The sequence below is a fragment of the Alexandromys fortis genome, unplaced genomic scaffold (assembly GCF_014885135.2).
Source record: "Alexandromys fortis isolate MF-2015 unplaced genomic scaffold, M_Fortis_MF-2015_v1.1 scaffold_254, whole genome shotgun sequence".
NCBI lineage: Eukaryota > Metazoa > Chordata > Mammalia > Rodentia > Cricetidae > Alexandromys > Alexandromys fortis.
Window position 1 is genome coordinate 698,459 of NW_026068130.1, and position 17,653 is coordinate 716,111.

Genomic DNA, 17,653 nt, shown 5'->3' on the forward strand with positions numbered 1-17,653 from the left:
AAAAAAAAAAAAAAAAAAAAAAGAATTATTTAATAGGAAAATATTTTTGAGTAGACTATGGCTGTTCTACTTACCTCAGCCTCCTTTTCAAGCAAGATCTGGTCTTTATTCATATCCTCATTCTCCACTTTCCTAAGAGAAAAACAACAAAAAAATTACAATTGGAATATTGCAATGTACTTCTGAATTGAAAAAAAAACTTTAAGATTCTGAAGACCACGACTTTATAATTACATGCTTACAGCTTTTTAAATTAAAGTCATGAAAAAAATAACAAAACATGAAACTGGAAATTCAGAAGATGACCTGACTTTTGTTTGACAGTCACAAATAGCTAGCTGGTCTACCCAAAAGGGTCTTGGTTCCCCTCTATGACTCTATGGTGAATAAAACTGTCCTTGAAGGAGCCAGAAGGAGCTGAGTGGGCAGAGCATGACTGACCAGGGCTGAGAAAGGCACCTCTAAGCACACTGACACCAATACCAGGGTATACTAGTAGGGATTCTTGTACTTCCTCCTTCTAAACCTTTTCTTAATGTCTGGTTTTCAAATTAAAATCGCAATACTCCAAAAAGCTTTTTTATTCTTAATTATGTGTATATGTGTGTCTATATATGCACACATGCACACGAGTGCTGGTGCTTCCCAAAGGCCAGAGGCACTGATCTCTTAAAGTTGCAGGTAGTAAGCTTCCTAGGCACCAAATTCTGGTCCTTTGAAAGGCCAGAGTCATTTTTAAGTGCTGAGCCACCTCTCCAACCCCTGTCAAAAGACTTTGAGTAACTAATGTATAGCACTTATTTATCCAGCTCCATTTTAAGTGAAGACATGGTTTTATCTGATGCAGACTGGGTCACAAAATACATACATTAGGATAGTAAAAAAGAAAAGGTGAACCCCATAGAATCTATAGGAAACAGAGCTGCTACTCTAGGGACACCCATGGAGCAATTACCCTAGAAAGCTTTCAAAGGCAAGCAAATCTGCTTACTTATAAACACAGTAATGCTAAGGAAGTACCAATATAACAAGCCTCTGGATTTTCCATCTAAAGTTGTTTGCGTAAATAAATCATTTTATTATTATTCCACATATTTGTGTTTTACCTGCCATGTCCACACACAAGCATGCCTGGTGCCCAAACATGCCAGAAGGCATTGAATCCCTGGGAAATGGAGTTATAGACAGTTGTGAGCTGCCATGTGGGTGCTAGGAGTTGAACTCATATCTCCTGCAAGAGGAGTCCTTCAAGAGCAAGTGTTCTTAACCACTGAGCCACCTCTCTAGCCTCCAAAACCGCACATTATGAATGTCTCCTCCCCATGCCCATTTGATTGAATTAGGAATATTCTTTTAATATTCTTCAATAGGAAGTATATGTTGTTTGTGATCAAGAGGTCTGAGGTAGACACACCAAAGACTAGTGAAAGTGACTCAGGGAACGTGATATGGGGAAGACTGCACAACCTGCCGCCTCTCTTCAGCCTCTCAGAACGGAAGTTTTCATAATGAAGGTCCTGGGTCACTTCCTGTAGGTCTTGCATGTGGGTACTGAAAAAGAGAAGGGATACAACAGGGATTTATGTGTATGGCTGTCTCATGGGGAACAACAACAATCAAGAACACATAAAAAACTGCCAGTACTAAGAGCCCAAATAATGATTTAGTAAACTGTACATAGGTTGCTGAATCTCAGGATAAAACTATGGAAATGCCTAGGTGAAGGGGCTCCTTTGCAACCACAGTAAACTATAACACAAAGATTTGGGTGGAACACTTTCTCCTGAGCACTGTCACAGGCACTACAAAACACAGTACAATGCTAATACACAAGAGACTTTAGTAGACTTTTAGGTAAAAGATACCGGAAATAAAACACATTATTTTTCTAAAAGATCTTATGAAAAACAAACTATTCAAATAGGTGTTTGCATAGCTTTTTTTTTCAAATACTACACATTAAAAAATATATAGAGAACATTACAACATATCCCTGTTTGCTGAGGATCTCAGGAGACAATAAGAATGTGGATACAAAGGTAGCTGCATCTTTTTCATTCTAAGAAATACACAATTGGTGTAACAGAGAACCACACCTCTCATGTAACACTAACATTCCCTGAATGACAGGGACTAGGACAGTCATGGGCTCAGCACTGCAGACCAAGTATGTCTTAAGTACTTCAAAGCTATTATATTTATAACTTAGGTGGAAACATGTTACTGGTTCTCATTCAGTAAACAGTGTTAGTAAGAGGCAATTTTAGCTAATCAAAGTATTAGTTTATTCAAATTACTTCTCTTTTAACTTCTTTAATTAAAGGTATATTTTATGGAGAACTACAAGAGGAAAGGTTGAAGGCTCTATAAAGAAGTGATAGAAGGAAATTGTTTGGTACATATAGTATAGTATATGGGTGCTAAATACACTATTCCCCAAAATATGTATAATTACATGCTAATAAAAATAAAACAGGTTATCTGTTCTGTCTCATCATGTGATAACCTGATTCATTTTAACACAGCAAGGAGACCCTTATCAGATGCCAACGTTCTAGCTTCCAGAAAGTGACAAATAAGGCTCCAAATATATGAATTACAACAATAGGAAATAAACCAAGATAATCTTATGTTAACTTGACATCTGTAACATTTATAGAATTTTCTAGGTGAATTTTAAGAGTGGTACCGATTTACAGCCTATAGCATTAATAGGCACTGGGGGCGCTCGCTTTCTTTGTTGGATAGTAGCCACGACACCATGGGTCCTGATCTGCACTAGTAACAAGCCTGCTATTGGTGAGACAATGCTAACATGTAGGTAGATCAGTACGCCAGCCTAATCTTGACATTATCACCTCAGAATGTCTTTGGATTTTTCTTTTAAAAAAAACTGTATTTTTATTTATGTGTGTACATGTATGTTCAGGAGCTTACACTGGCCAGAAGAGGGTGTCAGTTCACTTGGAGCTTTTGTTGAGAGCCTGACATGGGTGCTACAGCAGCAGGCTCTTCTGACTGCTGAACCATCTCTCCAGCCTGGTTTTTAACCACCCCCTTCTAAAATTTAGAATTCAATAGACTATATCTGTAGCATGAATAATAATAAAAATCCGGAGACAGATATAGGGCTAAAGATCAAAGAAGCAGAGTAGGAAGCCACTAGAGAGACGTTTTACCGCTGCCAATGCTCAGAATGAAGGGGCGATCCTCAGACTGCCTAGACTGCACTGTGCATCTCCATCAAACCTCAAACTCCACACTCCAGTGAGTTTCTGTCTCTTCCCCTTTATATTCCTTTTCCCACCCAGCCATATCGCTCTTGTCTCCACCTCCCTAGTGCTGGGATTAAAGGTGTGTGCCACCACTCTAGTGGCTTAGCTTTGCACTCTTTTCTTTAAGCAAGCTTTATTAATTAAAATACAAAATAAAATATCACTATGTATATTCTCTTTTTTTCATCCTGTTGTTCAAAGTCATTACTCTTAATTATAAAACTATTCAGAATCAAGGGTGATGGGAGTACATACTTAAAAAAAAAGGGGGGGGTGTTGTCTTTAATCCCCTTTTCTGTAGGCCCGAATTTCTATATGGTATGGCATCCAGGCTCTCATAGTTTGCACCTGAGGTAGCCTTCCAGACAGGCTGTGCCTACCCTAACAAGGGGTCAGGATGTTGATCTGCTCCTTCTCTGTAATTTGGAAGATGCCTGAATACAGATGCTAATTCAAGCCTACGTGACTGAGCTAGCATATTGACCAGAAAGACGTAACAGAGGAGACATAAGTAAATATGGACGTGACTAAAAATTCACCTGGTTAACTAGGAAACAGAATGCTAATGGATTTCACCCTCAGTTTATGTTTTGATATATAAGGCTGTTTGGAGAATAAACAAGAGGAATTTCTCAGGATGTGAACTCAGGATTTCATGAGGGATCACGAACAATTTCCCTCCCGATAGAGCCATGTGAGTTGTGTCTTTATTCCTGTGCCTCCATGCTGGTCAATAGAGATAGTTTATGTTAGCCGGTCCACTGGACCACGACACTTTTCTAAGTTTACACTTATTTATGGGGAAACACTTGTATCATGGCCTGCCTGAAGGTCAGACGACAACATGCAGGGGTCAGTTATCACCTTCTGCCATATGGATCCAGCAGATAAAATTCAAGTAGTCAAGTATGGTAGTATGCATGTTTATTGGCTGAAATAATTTACTGGTTTCTATTTATTTTCTTTATCATGTGAGCGAGAGAGAGAGAGAGAGAGAGAGAGAGAGAGAGAGAGAGAGAGAGAGAGAGCGCGCGCACACGCAAAGGTCAAACATCTACATTCGGATGTCTTCTTTATTCTCAATACTTTAAAAAGAAGGTAAAATGGGAGAGGGGTCTAAATAGGGAGGGAAAAGGGAGAGAAATACAGAAGAAGAAATGAGGGTAGAATGAAAAAGGAAGTGTGTGTACACACATACACAAGCGCTCGCAAAGGCCAGAAGAGGGAGTTCAAGGGCTTGAGAGATGGCTCAGTGGTTAAGAGCACTGACTGCTCTTCCAGAGGTCCTGAGTTCAATTCCTAGCAACCAAATGGTGGCTCAAAACCACCTATAATGAGATCTGGTGTCCTCTTCTGGCCTACAGGCAGGATATTGTATAAATAAATAAATAAATCTTAAAAAAAAAAAAAAAAGAAGAAGAGGGAATTCAATTCCCTGGAGCTAGAGTTACAGGCAATTTTGACCCACCAGATCCAGGTGTTGGGAAACAAACCCAGGTCTTCTGCAAGGACAGCAAATATTTTATGTTGCAGGATATTTGATCACACTGTGGTGAAGATGTGTTGCTGTTTTACCTCACCTGCCTACAATACCTTCTGTTGGTTTAATAAAGAGTTGAATGGCCAATGGCTAGGCAGGAGAGGATAGGCAGGACTTCCAGACAGAGATAGGAACTCTAGAAAGGATCTGATTTGTTTGTGTGTGTGGGGGGGGGGGTCATAGAGGAAGTGGAACATACTGTACTGAAGAGAGGTGCTACACAGCAGAAAGTAGGTTAACATAAACAAGTTAACATAAATAAGTTTGTCATTAGCCCGACCCCGATTTTGAGAAAAGGTTTTTATGTATAGCCTTGGCTGTCCTGGAACTTGCTCTTTAGGCCAGGCTGAACTCACAGAGATCCTGCCTTTGCCCCACAAGTGCTGGGATTAAAGGCGTGCACTACCACACACAGCTAATTTAAGTTTTAACAGCTAGTTGGGAACAAGCCTAAGCTAAGGCCAAGCTTTTATAATAAGAAGTCTCCATGTCATTATTTGAGAGCTGCGCTCCAAAGAAAGTCCGATTATACTTTTAAATTGCTGAGCCATCTCTCTAGCCCTTTCATCTTCTTTTTAAAAATATACAGGCAAATTATATGTGTGTGCTTCCACCATAGTCCATATGCACAGGCTCTGCAGTACCCCATTGCCAGCAACTGACACATTTCATTGGCTCTCTCTACCATTTCCCCAAGATAGGGGTTCTCTGTGTAGCCTTGGCTGTCCTGGAACTCATTCCATAGACCAGGCTGGTCTTGAACTCACAAAGATCCACCTGCCTCTGCTTCTCTGGTGCGCCACCACTGCCTTCTCTCTACCGCATTTTTGAGAGAGGATTTAATAATAAACTTAGAATTACTGATGTGGCTAGGTTGGCTGGCCAGTGAACCTCAGTGATCTCCCGGTCTCCACCTCTGCAATGCTGGGATCACAGTAATGTGTCACTGTACCCAGACTGCTTTCTGTGAGTGCTGAAGATCCGAGTGCAGGTCCTTATGCTTGAGTAGCCTGCATTTTACTGCTGAGTTATATCTTCAGCTTCCCTCAAAGTGTATTTTTTTTTTTAAACTATATGCTTTCTTCTAGTGTGGTGGTTTGAATGAGAAAAGTTCCCCGCAGGCTCAGATGTTTGAATACTTGGTCGTGGCACTGTTTGGATAGGTTTAAGAGTTGTTGCCTTACTGGAAGAAGTCTGTTATTGTTAAAAGAGGTAGGTTTTAGGATTTCAAAGCATCATGCAACTTACAGTGTGTTCTTGCTGATTCTTGTGGTCAGTTAAAGAAGTGGACTCTCAGCTTTGACTACCATTCCTGCAGCTTCCCTGCCAGAGCAGACTCGCCCCTTTTACAAGTTGTCGCTGTTCTGGTGTTTTATCACAGCAACAGAAAAGTCACAGCTATACTTTACTCTCTTAGTAACAACATGGGGCTGGGGATGTAATTCAGTTAGTAAAGAGCTGGTTTATCATGCAGAAGGCCCTGAGTTCAGTTCCAGTACAAACTTGGTGTGGTGGCACATGCTTAGAATACCAGCACCAGGAAGGTAGGAGAATCAGAAGTTCTAAGTCATAATTGGATACACATTGAGTTTGAAGCCAACCAACATCTTTAATACTAGACATGAAACTCAACTATAAAGAAGTTTAACAGTTGCTAAAAATAAACAGAAACCTCAAGGATACCTGGGACCATCAAATGTGAAATCTTCAGGCTAACAAAGAGGAGCACCATGTGTCAGAGCTGGGCCTGGGACAACTCCAAGAGGCTGTCCACCTTCTTCTATACCAAGACCTAGCACCTCTTGGGCCATAGCTAAGGTTTAATTTTCCTTTAGCATCAGTGACTTAAGAAGAGAGAGCAAGAACAAGTACTATGAGAAAGAAGTTAGAATAAAGAACCTCAGTCCCTGACTGCAATGGTCTTATCAGTCTGATACAGGTGTACCCTGTATACCGTGCCATAATGAATACAATCAATGTCTTACATGAGCATTGTTCTCAGCTTCAGGAAGTCATTGTGTTCTGGGTTCTCCACCTCTACAACACCCCATGGGTAGAGACGACCTCTGACCTTCTTGCCTTTGGCTTCAATCAACTGGTTGGAGCCAACCACAGAGAATGGGATACTGGCCTAGAAAGAAATATAAGATAGTAGGAGAATACCAATGTTCACTGTAAACAACAATGGACACAGAAATGGCTCCATGTTACTGTATTACAAAATTCCTTTTTCTGTTATTGTTGTTTTGAGACAGGCTATGGATGGCCTGGAATTGGCTATGCAGACTTGAATAATCTCTAACTCACAGTGATTATCCTACCTCTGCATTTCCCAGCCTCCAGTGCTGGTATTGAATAGGCATGCCAGTACACCTGGCTTTAACTATGTTTGACTGAGTGCTAAATGCATACACATTTTACTTAGAAATGTCAGTTATTTTCCAAATAGGGCAAATCAAATCTGCAATGACATGTTCAAGCCTTAAGTAAAAATTTCCTAAATATACTGAAATTAAAATATATTACTATAATACAACTTGCCCAGTCTTGATCAAATTTGTCTTTTAAAATATGTATATAAGAAAACAGGGAAGAGAGCTGTTTATGTTATATATCTGGAGCCAGTTCTTACCTTGAGGAGTCTAGTCTGTTCCTTAAAATCTTCATCTTCATCTGACTCTGCATCTGGTAAGTGATAAATTTTGATGTTATGCTCTTCAATTTCATCCAAAATCTGGAACAATAACAAGTTGTTATTGAATCAATTTTAGTTAACTGTATATAATTTTAACTAACCCATATTAGAAATTCAGAAGAACTGTACTCAAAACAGACCCTTGTTAAGTTCAAAGCCAATTTAATTTACTTATCAAGGTCCAGATAAGCCAGAACTACAAGTAAGATCACCTTAAAACAGTGACAACAAAACCAAAATAATATACCAAGAAATACATAAGAGGTACTTGTATATTGAGGACTAAACAACTAAGTTATTTTCAAGTACTTTAAGAACTGTTAAAAAGGTTATTTATGTTTGCACTTTTAACAATAACAGTAATAATCGCGGGCAAGCCATCACTTTCCACATACAAAGCAGTAGCCCCAGTACAACAGCTAAACCGAAAATATTCCCACCATCATCTACCAAGACAAGAATCTGAGAACAAAGAGACACTGTGAGCACCTAAAGTTCCTGGGCAACAGGCAGGCGTTTCATACATAATCATGGATGAGAAGAAGTATGTATAATGTATAAAAGAATTCTGGAAGAGTAATCCCAGTGCTTGTTGGCAAAGGCTGGTGGACCTCTGCATTCAAAGCCACCCTGTTTTACATAGCTAGTTCCAGGCCAGCCAAGGCTACACTCTGAGACTATCTCAAAATATTAAAATTATTGAATTAACTCATCTTGAGCTGGGCATGGTGGCACATGCCTTTAGTCCTTATCTCAGAAAACCAAAATAAAAATAACAAACAACCAAACAGGGAACCATAGAGACTGGTCAGTGTTGGACTGGCTGAGATGCATCAGGTTATTTTCCCAAACACAGGGAACAGTTCTACTTAGACACGCTCTTAAGTGGACCACTGCAGCAAAACAGGCTTTCCTGGAGTGGTGCAGGAGAATTGTCTGTATTCTGTCAATCATGTTTTAAATAAACGCTGATTAGCCAGGCAGGAAATATAGGTGAGAAAACCAGACAGGAAGTAGAAATGATGTAAGGAGAACAGGAGAATTTTGGGAAGGAGGAAGCTGATTCTTCCCACTCCTACCCAGACCACCGAAGCAGCAGGATGTGAGCTGCCCCACTGAAAAAAGGTACTGAGCCACATGGCTAACATATATCAGAAAAATGGGCTAATCAAGATGTGTTAGCCAGTGAGAGGCTAAAGCTTATGTGCCAATCAGCTTATAATTTACAGAGACCTATGTGTGATTTTCTTTGGGGCTAAACAGCTGGGGGTACCGGGCAGGACAAAAACCCCAACAACAAACAAGCCAGACCCCAGTGCACCCTTTCGTTATATCATTCACTTAATACTTGTGGGAGTTCCTTTTACTCAGACACTTGTTATTCAAAGAGGCTAATTTTATCTAAAAAGAATTTAAACTCTACAAATTTGATTCTTTCTGTGAGGATGAAAAGTAAAAACTAGAACAAACAAAAACTCTTCAAATAGTGAGTAAGCTTTTAATTCCAAAACACAATGGGAAATGAATTCTGTAGTCCTGCCTCTGGCAACTCAGTTGCACTCTTCCTTCCTCCTGCTTCCTGAGCTGGTTCAAAGTCATGCTGAGGAGGCATGGGTGCCCAGCTCTTACCCTTTTCTTCAGCCGCTCACGTTCCTTCAGAGTGAGTGTGTCAGCTTTTGCGATGACAGGCACAATATTCACTTTATTGTGTATTGCTTTCATAAACGCAACATCTAAGGGCTTCAATCTAAAAACAATATTCAAAAGTCACATTTAGGGAAAGAATATGCATACAACACAATTTGTTTTTCTCAAAAGCATCTCACTTCTTATATTACAACATGCAGCAGGTTTCCGTGATAAACAACTGACTCACCCATGTCCAAAAGGTGAGATAAAGTAGAAGCAACAATGAACCCTGTTATCAATGATGTGCCGCCTGTTCAGTCCACTCTCATCATGTAGGTAGCGTTCAAACTGCTCATCGATGTAGGAGATAATTGTCTTAAAACTGAAACACAAATTTCAAGAGTAATCATGGGTACAGTGACAGGCAGTCACTAACTTCAAAGGAAAACAAGTTTCTCTTCTCTTTCCCATATAGTACATAAAACAATCCATAAGAGAAGACTGACTGTTAAATCTTTAGCAAAATGAAGGTGTGTGTGTGCACGTGCATGTGTGTATGTTTAAAGTGTAACAAGTACTAAGTAGGTTTGGTTAAAAAAAAAAATGGGACTCAACAACCTAAGTACAGCAAGTTACAAAGTATCTGACAGGTAGCCTGTGGAATTAGAAGGCTGCCAACCCTTTCAAAAGGTACCACTGCTTCACAGGAGGCCAAGAAGCAGGGCACTATGGGAAAGCATGCAGTCCAAGTCAGAATTACATAAGGTGTCAAACAGGATAGCACATTCACAGAATGGTGAGAAGGGGGGCATTCTTAATGCAGAAGAAGGGCAAAAAGGAACCCCATCCCCCTTGTTCCTTTTCTCAGTGATGCTAAGTTGACGCTTTATTTTAGCAGGTTTAGAACGAGGACGCAGGTAAAAAAGTAGGATTTTTCTGCACGATGAACAGGCTGCTTAACCTTCTTAATTTCCTTATTTGTGAAAAGAATGGCAAAGGGAAGTCATTCACAGGTACTATGACTCAATTTCACCTCCTACCACATGGAAGGGACGTACATATACTACAAACAGCAACTGGTCCACTGGTTGCAGTTCATATCACAGTGCTTTATGTTAGCAATTACAGATTAACTTTTGAATCTCAGGTCTTATTAGAGTGCTCTTAGAAAAATTCTCAAGCTGAACATAGTGGCTCAAATGTATTATCAAAATACTTAGGAAGACGAGGCAGAATTTTGAATTCAAGGCCAGTCCATATGATATAGTGAAACACAGCTTCAAAACAGCCAACATTTAGTACTTTAAAATGATTAAATCCAGCACTTCAAGTGTTATTAACATTGTCTATAAATTAAACCATTCAATTAAGTGAAAAAATGCATAGCACTTGGCACTTTAGGGGTTCTGCACCCTCTGGATTCCTACCAATCCCTGCAGTTGATGGCATCCCCATAGCCAGGTGTGTCCACTACTGTAAGCCGAAGCTTGACGCCCCGCTCTTCAATCTCAACAGTTGAAGCCTCAATTTGGACAGTTCTTTCAATTTTCTCTAGAAAAGAAACAAACTTAATAGAAAATGTACTTTAAAAATCAAACATACTAAAGGAAAGATTATCCATTATCTATGTTCTTATGAAAAATGACTTGCAAGAAGGTATTCCTGCCAAGTGCTAGGATTAAAGATGTGTGTCACCACCACCCAGCTTATGTAACTTTTTAAAGATATAAAATTCTTTTAGTTGAGTTTCTCATCCAAAGTACAATAGAGATAGAAAACTAGGACTTTACTAGATGACAAAATAAAGTTTAGTTGCACAGATACAGAACAAAGTCTACAATCAAGATCCTAGGAGCTCAGAAAGAGCCCACTTTCCATACTTAAGTGGACAGTCTATAAAACACAAAACGACTAAGCAAAACACACATCTAAGACTTAAGGTATCAATTATATATTCTAACAATATTCAGGTAAAAATTATACTTAACAGTAACATAAAAATATTCACCTGCAGCTCCAGGTATAATTCTTTCTGGGTAGAGATCAGTCAGGAATAAGCTGTTTATGAGAGTTGATTTTCCAAGACCAGATTCACCTGAAATGAAAATGAAACCATTGTCATGGCATTCCCCATAAATTGTTAAAACTATAGTGTTTACCATCACATTTGCTTCACGAAAAGGGACATGTATGCTAAAGGAACATGAGCAACCTGCTTAAAGAACAAGAATCCAAGACAATGGGATAGTACAATTTGGTAGTGGCATGATCACAAACAGTTTTATCTCTTCACAGGTGTATAGAATGTACTTTGTAATTTCACTGTTGTTCTTTAAAATAAACTTTGATTTCTATTTCTTAAAAACCTCCATAATTACTTCACTCTCTGACTCTTTGTGCCTTTAATACTTTCACAACAATTTTCTACTACTCAAATTAAGAAAGTACACTTGATCCTGTCAAAAACACATTTAGCATACATGAAACCACGTATATGACACACTTCTTTATGCTTTTTGAATAATCTGATAAAGACTTTAGGTCTTAACAGCACACACCAATTTTAGTGCCTTCCCAAACTTCTTGGTATAAAGGTAAACAATCTTATCACCAGGGGTTCGAGGTGCACTAGTTTTTATAGAGACTGTATTATATGAAAGACTACAATAGTATGGGTCATGCTGAGTGCCTATAAACACCATCCATGGAAAAGTGATTTTGTTGCTCTGAGATGGGGTTTTGCTATGTAATTCAGGTCCTCTTAAAGAGCAGTGTTTACTCTCAATATATGAATTGTCCCTGGATATTTTGAGCACATCCTAAAGCTCCCAAGACTCTCAATAAAGTTTGCTTTGAATCAGAGGGTAGAGCTAGCTACTAGCTGACCAAAATTTACCAGAGGGTTTGGAGGACTGAGAACAGAAAAGCACAAGGAGTACAGGGTGGGGTTTAGAGAGTCTCAGCTTCTTTGGATTGAGGAATGAGAGGGGGAGGGTCACTGGTTGCTTCACTGTAGCTTTTCTGATCATTCAAGTTCTTACTCCAAAATCTGATTCCCAAGTTTTTGATAAACAATAATTAGAAAAATGCTTTGCTTGGGGTGCAAATCTCTGGGTTTCCCTTACTCCTTCAACAAATAGTAAAATGCCTCCAAGGATATGTTGTGGGATATTTGTACATTGTGTGAAGATGTATTGCTTTGATTGGTATAATCAAAAGCTGAACAGTCAATAGCTAGGCAGGAGAATATAGGTGGGACTTCTGGGCAGAGAGAGAACTCTAGAAGAAAAAAGCAGAGACAGCAGCCAGATGCAGAGGAAGGAGGATGGGCAGTACAAAGATTTGATAAAGAGCCATGTGGAAGAATGTAAATAAAAAAAAAATATGGGTTAACTTAAGTAATAAGAACTAGTTAGGAGCAAGCCTAAGCTAAAGTCAACCATTCATAACTTTTGAGTCTCTTGGTCATGAATTGCAGGTTGGCGGTCCCAGTGAGAAAGTGCAACTACATTGAGCCATGTCTCCAGCTTCAAGGTAATATTTTTCTGTATAAAATAAAAAGATTTACATTAATTATGTGTATGTGTGGTTGGGGGTTATGTAGAAGTGAGTAAAGAAGCCTGATGAGAACAGAGAAGATGAATCCCCCAGAAGCTGGAGTTAAAGGCAGCTTTGTGTTACCTGACAAGAATGCTGGACTGAACTCGGGTCCTCTGCAAGAATAGCTCTATAATGGATCAGACATCCCTCCAACCACCAACATAATATTTAATGAAGCATTTTTTCTTCTTCATAACTATTCTTTATGACCTATGAGATGTGTTATAGCTCTGTCAGAAAATTATGCTTATCTACTTTCTTCTAAATTTTTGCTTTGCATTATGTGTAGGATCTCTTTCAAGTTAATTTGCAAGTACAATAGGAAGTACTAGCTTAAGATAATTTTTTTCCACCAACACTCAGTTAATATTTTTTAAAAAATTAGCTTTTCACTACTGAATAATCCTGGTACCTCAGTCAAAAGTAACTAACCTTATAACATGGATCTATTTCTGGGTTACTAGTCTCCATGCCTTGATTATCCTAGGTAAGTCTTCAAATCTAGTTAAATTCTCCAACTTTGTTCATTTTCTAAACTGCTCTGTCCACTCTAAGTTCTCTGAATTTTCATTTAAACTTTGGAATTAGATTTTCTTTGTTGGCTTTTTTTTGAGATAGGGTTTCTCTGTGTATACCTAGCGGTCCTGGAACTCTCTCTGTAGATCAGGCTGGCCTCAAACTCACAGAAATTTGCCTGCCTCTGCCTCCTGAGTGCTGGGATTAGAGGCGTGTGCCACCACCCCATCTTGGAATTAGATTCTTAATATCTATTTTTTTAATAGCCCAATAAAAATTTTGATCGGGAACAAACTGACTGTGTACAATCTGGGGGAGAAAAGATATCATCTGTGATGGCTTGAATGAGAAATGTTCCCTCTAGGCTCAGGCATTTGAATATTTGTTCACCACTTTGCAGCCCTATCTGGAGAGGTTTCCTGGTTAGAGAAAACAGATCATTTAGGGGTTAGGCTTTGAGAGTCCTATCCCTCCCCTACTTTCAATTCGCTCTCTGCTTTTGTGCCTGCCTCTGAAAAGGTTAAGATCTCAGCATTGTGTTCCTGTAGCTATGTCTGCTCCTTGCTTTCAGAACTCCCCACCATGACGAACTCATCCTTCGAGAACCATAAGCAAAAACAAAAACAGAAAAAAAAAACTGAGACAACAACAAAACTATCTCTTCCTTAAGTTGCCTTGGTCATGGTTATTTTAGCAAACCAACAAAAAAGTGATCTACACATCTTCTTAACAGTTAGTTTCCAAACAGAGCAGATCTCACAATTAACTTAGATTGTTTTAACCTCTCAGCAGTATTCTCAAATACATAGTTCTCGCACATATTTTGCTAGACTTATCACTGAAGAGTATGCTTTTATTTTTACTTTACAATAAGAGTGTTGTCAAGATTCTCCCTTCTCCTCCTCCAACTTTGTTTTTAGAGATAGTCTCATATGGCAGAGAATGGCCTCAAACTCTCTAGATGGCCAAGGATGGCATGAACTATTAATGCTTCCCACTTAAGTGCTGAGATTACAGATATACACCACCATGTCCGATTTGGTTCTGTCCTTAAAATTATTTATTTACAGTTCAGGTACATAAGTGTTTTGCCTGTATGTATTTGGTGTATGTACCACATGCATGCCCACAGAGGCCTGAAGAATGCATTACGTCCTCTGGAACTGGAATTTCAATTATAAACTGTCATGTGGTAGCTGGGAATTGAACCTGGGCCCTTTATAAAAGCAGAAAGTACTTTTTTAATTTTTAATTTTTTTTTTTTTGATCCTGGCAGTCCTGGAACTTGCTTTGTAGACCAGGCCTGCCTCTGCCTCTGCCTCCAGAGTGCTGGGATTAAAGAGTGTGCCATGAAAGCCAAGCCACAGGAAATACTCTTAACTACTCATCTGTTCAGGCCCTGGGTCTATTAAAAGCCCATTTTAAAGTTATTTACTAGTAAATTTCATACCACAGTAGACAATAATATTGAAAAGTTAGACCAAGTGTTACTGTGATGAGCTCTGTTCATTTAGACAGCTTTCCTATACTAATGCACTTGAAATTAAGAATCTGTTGCAAAGGAATTGTCATATTAGGGAATTATATCAGTATATTACACATTTCACATTTGCTTACATTTATACAACATTCACTGGGAAGAAACTAAAACACAAAAAAACTCCTCCAATGCATACACATCAAACATCGGTTACGCCAAATCATCAATGCCATGGTCACACTCACTATGCTAGCATTAAACTTTCCATCCACTAACAAACAATTCACTTCCACAACCTCCTAGCAACTCACAGCTACAATCCTCCATATGGCTGATTTCAGAGACAAATGTGGCTTATCTAATTAGTCACTATATTTTAACTATTAGCTCAGTTTTAAAAGTTCCTTACAGGCTGAGAGAAGGCTAAGCAGTTAAGAACACTGGGATACCTGGATTCAATTTCCAGCACCCACATGGCAGCTCACAGCTGTCTGTAACTCCAGTTCCAGGGGATCTGGTATGCACATAAAAATGAAACTTAAAAGTTTCTTTTTTTTAAAAAAAAAAAGGTCCTTTCAAAACTCTTGAAATTCAACCATCATTATGGTATTAGTAGATAGAGCTTTCAAAAGGTCATGAGGGCCAGGCAGTGGTGGTGCATGCCTTTAATCCCAATACCTAGGAGGCAGAGGCAATCTGTATTCTACACATACAGATTAGTGTCATTTAGTTCTCAGAAGGATTCCAAGTGTATAATTCTGGAATTCTTTTGCTTTTTGAGAATTCTGCCTGGTTACCTTAGGTTCTAGCTTTGTGACACTGCTGTATTCCTTCTTTTTTCAAGACAAGGTTTCTTTGTACCTTTGGGGCCTGTCCTTGGAACTAGCTCTTACAACTCAGAGATCTATCTGCCTGCTTCAGACTCCCCAAATACTGGGATTAAAGGTGTGCCACCACCACCCAGACTCTGTTGTATCCTTGATTTCATTTTCCCTCTCAGATAAAAAGTAACTTGACAGACCCATATAATTTGCTTCTAAAGGTCTAACTTCCTTCATTGCCTACTGTTTATGGCTAAAACAAACAACAACAACAAACCCAATGCATACCTGCTTTACTTAATCAAGTTATCCACTGCAGGACAGCTAGTTTATTTAAGGGGCTGATAAATCTCAGGCATCAATTCAAATCGTCTGCTGCCTTTCTTATAAATGAAGCTCTACTGGGACATCATTATGCCTATGTATGCTATCTGTCTACGGCTGCTTTCCTACTCAAGTTTAGAGCTGACTATCACGATCAAATTATATGCACATAAAGGTAATACTAATGTGACCCATTTTAGAAAGATTATTGACCCCTGACTTATGTATAGTCGGAGAGTGAAGATAGTGCTTACTTTTTTAAGCGCTATATAATCAGATAATAATGTGATAGAGTATACTGGTCTTTTCTAATGAGAACTTAAATTCCCATTATTTGTATTATTTAATTACTCGTAAAATATGTTGGCATTTACTCTTCTTCAGGAACAGTCCCAAATGTCTTCATTTTTTTAGGTCTGTATACCATTGTCCTACTTAATCATGACCATCATAAAGCTTTTCAAATGCTTACTTCCTCAGTTTTGAAAATTCTGCAATTGCCAAAAACTAATTAAAATGCAACATGGCTAAAAGAATCAACAATTTACCATTAAAGCCAGGTGTGGTTGGTAGCTCAAGCCCTGAGCTCCAATATAAAGGAGTCAGTGACATGCCTATCTCTGTGGGCTTAAGGCCAGCCTGGTCTATATAGCTAGTTCTAGGCCAGCCAGGGCTACATAATGAAACCCTGTTTAAAAAGAAAACAACAATAACAACAATTAAAACCCCCACTACAGTTTATCATTAAGCTTCTATTGCCATGCTAAAATACAATATATGCTATGATCCATAACACCGTATGACAGAATCTGTATCTGACAAGCACAAATACATTCAAGCAACCATTCAATTTCAATAGTCCTCCACTGTAATTTTATGAATTACTATTTTTAAGTGAAAATTAAATACAATACTAATTAAATGATTATATTCATCATCTCCAATAAACAAAAATTCTGCAAATTCACCTTTAATAATATCTCACAAATTTAGGCTGTCAGAAAATCTGACTGTCTCCTTTTTGTTGTTGTTCTTGTTTTTCGAGATAGGGTCTCTCTGTGTAGTCCTAACTGTCCCAGAGTTACCAATGTAGACCAGGCTGGCCTTGAACTGACTGAGATCCTCCTGCTTCTGCCTCACAAGTGCTAGGATTAAAGGCATTCACCACCAATCGGTCTTTGAGATCCTTCTGGTTTGGTGTCTCCTGAGAGAGTAGCTAATGTCGGCAGGGATGGCAAACATGCAAAGGAAAACTAAGTGGGACTAGAGGATGCTTCTGAAGTGGGTCACCAATAAGGCTACTGGCAGCCTCAGTTCCTTGCCTAATAGTCTTTTACAAGGTCATGACAGCTAGATTCCTCTAGAGAGAATGACTCAAGCGATGGCAAGGTAGGAGCCATATTATCTTTACAACATAGTATTGGAAGTCCTATCATTTCTTCAACATCTACTGGCTGTATTAACCCTGTTTAAAAGTGTAGCAAAAAAGAAAGTAAAACACTTCCTGCTCAAGCCTGATGACATAAATTCTATCCTTAGAACCCATATAAAGATGAAAGGAGAGAACCACCTCTACACAGTGTGCCCCTGTGCACACTAAACACATGCATGCATGCACTCACGCGTGCGCACGCATACACACAAATACAAAAAACAAAAACAAAACAAAATTAAACAAAAAACCTACTCAGTATGGGAAAGGACTGGTAAGGGTTGTGACTACTTTAAGTCAAGTATTACTGGTGACTATTTTTTTTTTTTTTTTTTTTTTTT

The 17,653-nt window shown here is 38.9% G+C and overlaps 1 protein-coding gene across 1 annotated transcript in view; it reads right to left on the minus strand.

The window, feature by feature from the left end:
• Septin2 (septin 2) overlaps positions 1-17,653 on the minus strand; it is a 31,513-nt gene that overhangs the window by 1,532 nt on the left and 12,328 nt on the right. Inside the window, exons 2-10 of the mRNA XM_050125994.1 lie at positions 12,036-12,051; positions 11,148-11,234; positions 10,567-10,690; positions 9,387-9,521; positions 9,140-9,257; positions 7,448-7,549; positions 6,801-6,946; positions 1,468-1,551; positions 75-132 (exon numbers count right to left, since the gene is read on the minus strand). Of these exons, the coding sequence (XP_049981951.1) occupies positions 75-132; positions 1,468-1,551; positions 6,801-6,946; positions 7,448-7,549; positions 9,140-9,257; positions 9,387-9,521; positions 10,567-10,690; positions 11,148-11,234; positions 12,036-12,051 (870 nt within the window). The remainder of the gene's footprint in view (positions 1-74; positions 133-1,467; positions 1,552-6,800; positions 6,947-7,447; positions 7,550-9,139; positions 9,258-9,386; positions 9,522-10,566; positions 10,691-11,147; positions 11,235-12,035; positions 12,052-17,653) is intronic.